This window comes from Mus caroli, chromosome 11, assembly GCF_900094665.2.
Source record: "Mus caroli chromosome 11, CAROLI_EIJ_v1.1, whole genome shotgun sequence".
NCBI lineage: Eukaryota > Metazoa > Chordata > Mammalia > Rodentia > Muridae > Mus > Mus caroli.
The window spans coordinates 102,178,840-102,184,135 of NC_034580.1; the positions used below are offsets into that span (position 1 = coordinate 102,178,840).

Genomic DNA, 5,296 nt, shown 5'->3' on the forward strand with positions numbered 1-5,296 from the left:
TCTCACTTGTATGTCACAAAGCTTTTGAACTTTCAGAGATGGTAGCAGATCCCAAAAATGTCAGGGAAGGAGGGTCTTGAGACCAAAGCCAGCATGAATTACTTATATGAAAAGTAAGGTCTGGATCAGTTACCTAAGAACTAGACCATCTGGGCAGAGAGAATGGGGGGAGGGGGGGTCTGTCTCCAGAAAGGCACCTTCAAGTGACTTTGGTTCAGAGCACCTGTTTAGTGGCAGCCATTTGAAAATTAAAGCCCTGGAAGTGCACAAACACACACACACCTCTTCTGTGATCACAGTCTTTACATACATAGTCTTAACAGGCAATCTAAAGTATAGAATCTGCAGACAGTGGAGGGACCAGAAGCTGATGTAAAAGAACATGGAATTAGGTCCTAGGAGCTCAGCTTCCTATCCTGGAACATCCCAAGAAACTTCATTTAATTTGCTTCTGGGGCTGCAGTGACAAAGGCTTGGCAAAGAGGAGCTTATGGAGTTTGGAAAGGCTCTTTTGGAAGGAAAAAATGACTTGTAACGTTTACAGCTTTGCTTGGGTTCTGCCATCAGAGTGTTTGCCAGATGTTTTCTTCTACTTCCTAAGCTAGCGTATCATATCGGCTTCTTTGCTCTGGACTGAGGAATATAACCGGGTTGGCAGTGTGCTCGCCTAGCATGCATGGAGCCCTGCCTCCCATCCCTAGCACCACATAAAGCTGGGTGTGGTCATGCATGCCTGTAATCTCAGCACTTGGGAGGTGAAGGCCGGAGAAGTGGAAGGTCAGTTTCATTATTGGCTACAGTGTACATAATAAGATCCTGTCTCCAAAAGATGGGGGAAGAGCTCCTTTGTTCAAAGAGCAGGAAAGCTAAGCATGCATGAACTGGCCTGTGAATCTTCTGTGGGGTCAGCCAAGTTTGACTTGCTGCTCTGTAGAGCCAAGGCTTGCTGTTATCATCCTAGTGTTTTCTTTATATCATGTAACAGCATCGGTGTCTGACAACAGAGAATCAGATAATACCCATGAAACAGTGTTACATGGTCAGTAAAAAGGATGCTGCAGGGATGGAGACATAGCTCGTACATTAAAGTTGCTTTCCAGTGGTATTGGCTATTTTTGTATTGCTGTGACAAAATGTGATGACCAAAGCAATTTAGAAAAGTTAACACTTAAACTGCCTGTGGGGGGTGCAGACTTTTGGTCCCAGTCAGGACACAGAGGCAAGTGGATCTCTGTGAGCTCAAGGCCAGCCTGGTCTACAAAGCAGTTCCAGGACAGCCAAGACTGTTGCACAAAGACACCCCATCTTTAAAAAACAAACAAAACCCATTTAATTGGCCTTATGGTTTCGAAGGGTTAGAGTCCGGTCCGTGATAGGGATAAAAGGCAAGGTGGTGACAACAGCTTAGAGCTTTCTCTTTCTCGACACCACCGTCATCGGAATTCCACCACTACCACCACCCCACCATCACCACCATTTTGAATCACTGACTTCTGTGTTTTCCCAGATCTTTCCTAGCTCCTCAGCATGTCTTTCTCCCCATCCAACTGGCTTCCTGCATGGGCCACCCTAGCCAATCCTCTGGCATTTCTTCTCCCCCCCCCCTCCCCCGAGAAAGCAAATCAGGACACTTCCATCCACGAACACGGGTGTCCTCACTTCATCTTCATCAGGGGGCTTCAGAATGTGGCTCTCTGGGCTTCTCAGAACTCTCAGGGACTCTGAGCTGAGTCTGAGATAGGAGAGGCGCTTCCACCTTCCCTTCCATCCCGACTTTGGGAACAGCCCTGCTTTGCTGTATCACGTGATCGCAGGATTGCCTGTAAAGGGCCCCACCGCTCTACATAGTCTAAACGCCGGTAACTTTTGGAAAAGCCTGTCTAAACAACTTAGTGCGGCATGGTTGACTTTACTGTCCCCACCTAGCTTACTGTCTACCAACAGCCCAAGTATCAAGGCATGACCTTGCACTGGTATTTCTCTTGCTACCAGCTCCCATAAGCAAGGGTTATGGGTCTGCACCACCAAGCCTCGCTCAGTAGCGATTGTCTAGAGACAAATCCGCACTCCCTTCGAAGCAGGAGATGGCTTCCCTACTCTTCCGAAGCACCCAGCTTTTTAAGCTATTTGTTCACGCTTCTCCTCTCAGCCAATCCTGTTAAGAAGCTGAGTAAGCGTCATGAGTTTCTGGGCAGATCAGGGAACTTCGGCGCAGCACCGGCGCACAGCGCCCCTTGCAGGAGCGCGGACTCAACGGTTGCCGCACGTGGCGGTTTCAAGTGCGTTGGCGATGTCGCTGTTCAGTCTGAGGTCCCCAAGCATCGAGGAAGGTTCGGCAGTGAGGCAAGAGGGACAAGACGACCGCTTTGACTCAGTGAGGATTTGGGTCCTATTTGGTTTGCTTGGATTTATGTCGGTTTGTACTTGTGAAATCCAGGAGAGGATCAGCTAGCTGGTGGGGGAGTTCGCCAACACGCCTGGAAGTATTTGGTTCCCATCTATTTACAAGTGTTTTAAATACTGCCGTTAAATGCCTTCAGACTCAACTGTATGCATGCCACTTTCCCAGCTAGAGGGAACCTCCTTACCAGCAAAAGCTGGCCTTTTGATCCCCATCCAAGTGTTCCTTCCCACAAGTATCAGTTTATATTTCCTTTGGTTCCACCATTGGTAATTGCTATAACCGTTCCAGTCTGTAGGAACCCATCAGTGGATAAAACAAGAGGCCCTTCCTTCATGGTGTTTATAGTCCAAGGAAGACAGACACAGCCTTTTTTTTTTTTTTTTTTTGGTTTTTCGAGACAGGGTTTCTCTGTNTAGCCNTGGCTNTCCTGGAACTCACTTTGTAGACCATGCTGACCTCGAACTCAGAAATCCGCCTGCCTCTGCCTCCCAAGTGCTGGGATTAAAGGTGTGCACCACCACGCCCGGCCAGACACAGCCTTTTAGTTCAGGGAAGAGAGACACAGCGGAAACTTGGAAAAATGTTCCTGGCATACCACCACCACCACCACAAGCCATTGGCAAGAGAGATCTTTATTCAGTGGCCAAAGATGCTTCTCAATTCAGAGCTGCTGATAGTAGTGGTCATGTTTTCTGTGACAAAGTCAGAACTTTCCAGGACTCAGGGTTAGGCAGTGCTGTCCCTTTTTGCTAATTTCATGGCCTGATGATTGTAGTCACCACTGCTGTAGGTGACTTTAAAGGGGGGTGGGCTCTAGGTCAAGTTAACCCCGTATTATCCTTTTGAACTGAAGTGTTTTCAAATGGTCCCATATATCTGCATGCAACACTGTCTGAAGACAGAGGCAGGCCTCTTTATTCTCTCCAATCACTCATCCAAGGCTGGAGTGAAGAGTGCTTTCAGTCGAAACAGTCTTCAGGATGTTTTTAAAAAAAAAAAAAAGNAACCTAGGCAACCATTCTTAACTCTGTGGTCAGTTGCAATCTATAACTGGGAGGCCAACACTGCATTGCTACACTGTGTGACCTTCACAGTGAGTGGCTTTTTAAGTTAACAGAGAACAACTGAAATTAGGGGGAGTTATTTAGGTTCTCTCTGTGGTAACACTTACAGGGCATGGCCACCATAAATGTGTTAGAGGTGATGTGTCGGATAGGAAAGGAAAACAGTGGCATGGACAGGCATTGTGGGTGCTGAGAGCTGAAGGGAGAGCAGTCAGGGTAAGGGGACCTCCTAAGAGATGAGCAGAGAGCAAGGGGAGGAGGGGGTGGCTCCCAGGCAGAGAGGAGGAGGCTCCCGCTTAGGAGAAATCTCAGGAACACTTGGATGCGAATGGGCTTCGGGCTTCGAGAACCCAACGTCCAAAGCACAGGATGTGGCTGAAGCCATACCTCACACATCCTGTCCCACAGTCAATCCCCAAGGGTCTGGACCCTGGGCCTGAACTTTCCAGTAGTTTAATCCTAGCTGGTCCTGGTGTTACACTCCTGTAGTCCCAGCATTAGGGAGAGATAGGAGGATCAGGAGTTCAAAGTCATCCACAGCCACATAGCAAGTTCAAGGCCAGCCAGCCTGGGCCTCGTGAGGCAGTCTCAAAAACAACAAAGCCAAAGGAAAAAAACCCAGTTTAAGTTCTCTAAGTTGGGATATATTTTACAGAATAAACCCAAGGAATACATAGACCATAAAGTGAGCTGCCAGCCTTGGAGTGACCAGACAAGTGTAGGCTGAGTGCTGGCTCATTCAGAATCAGATCATATGCGTGCTGACGAAATGATGAAGGATTAGAGCTGTGGATGTGACAGGCAGATGGGAGGAGGGCATGACACAGCATAGCGCACAGAGTGTCTGGGAACCTGGTATGGTGGCACAAGCCTTTAACACAGCGCTGGAAAAACCAAGTCAGGAGGACTGTGAGTTCAAGGTCAGCCCAGGATAAATACAGATTGGCCTGGGCTATAGAGCAAGATCCTGTCTCAAAATAAAAGAAAGAAAGAAAGAAAGGATGGAAGGAAACAAGGAAGGAAGGAAGGAAGGAAGGAAGGATAAACACAGGTGTGGAGATGAGGGGTGATGGGGTGATGACCAAAAAGAACCCTCACTTTTCCCTGTTTCCCTGTGTCTACTGAGGGGCACAGACCTATACTAGTAGCAACTATAGGGAAACCCAACCAGTTTGACTGCAGTGTATCTGTTCCTTTGAGCCAGCATCTCTCACTCAGCTTAGGCTGCTGACCGACAAGCCCCAGCAAGCCTGTCTTGGCCCTTCTTAGGACTGGGCTTGTTAGTTGTTAGGTTTTTTTTTTTGGTTTTGTTTTTGTTTTTTTTAGTTTTTTGGGGTTTTTTTGTTTTTTTGTTTTTTGTTTTTTTTGAGACAGGGTTTCTCTGTATAGCCCTGGTTGACCTGGAACTCACTTTGTAGACCAGGCTGGCCTCAGAAATCCACCTACCTCTGCCTCCCAAGTGCTGGGGCTAAAGGTGTGCACCACCACGCCCGGATTGGGTTTACAGGCTTGCATGGCCACGTCCAGATTTTTATTTGAACTCAGGTCCTCCATATCCCCAACCAATATTTTCTACATCTTATGGAAAATTTACAAAATATTGAGGCCATCTGCCACCCACCATGCCACCGTTTGAATGCAATACATGACTGACAAGGACTCTGCAACTGAGGCACATCCTTGGGTCTAACCTGTCATTACATCACTTAGCAAAGGTATCGTTTTACATTTGCCTTTCCTACTATAAGGAATCCATTTCTACAGGATAAAGGTGTTTCTCGTCCTCCTCCCCCTCCTCCTCCTCTCCTTCCTCCTCCCCCCCTCCTCC

General features: G+C 47.8%; 1 protein-coding gene across 2 annotated transcripts in view; it reads left to right on the forward strand.

Moving 5' to 3' along the window:
* Positions 1 to 2,126: 2,126 nt before the first annotated feature.
* LOC110306240 (intercellular adhesion molecule 5-like) overlaps positions 2,127 to 5,296 on the forward strand; it is a 12,714-nt gene continuing 9,544 nt past the window's right edge. For both annotated transcript variants that reach the window (XM_021178428.1, XM_021178429.2), the window contains exon 1: positions 2,127 to 2,374. In XM_021178428.1, the coding sequence (XP_021034087.1) occupies positions 2,180 to 2,374 (195 nt within the window). In that variant the 5' untranslated portion in view covers positions 2,127 to 2,179. The remainder of the gene's footprint in view (positions 2,375 to 5,296) is intronic.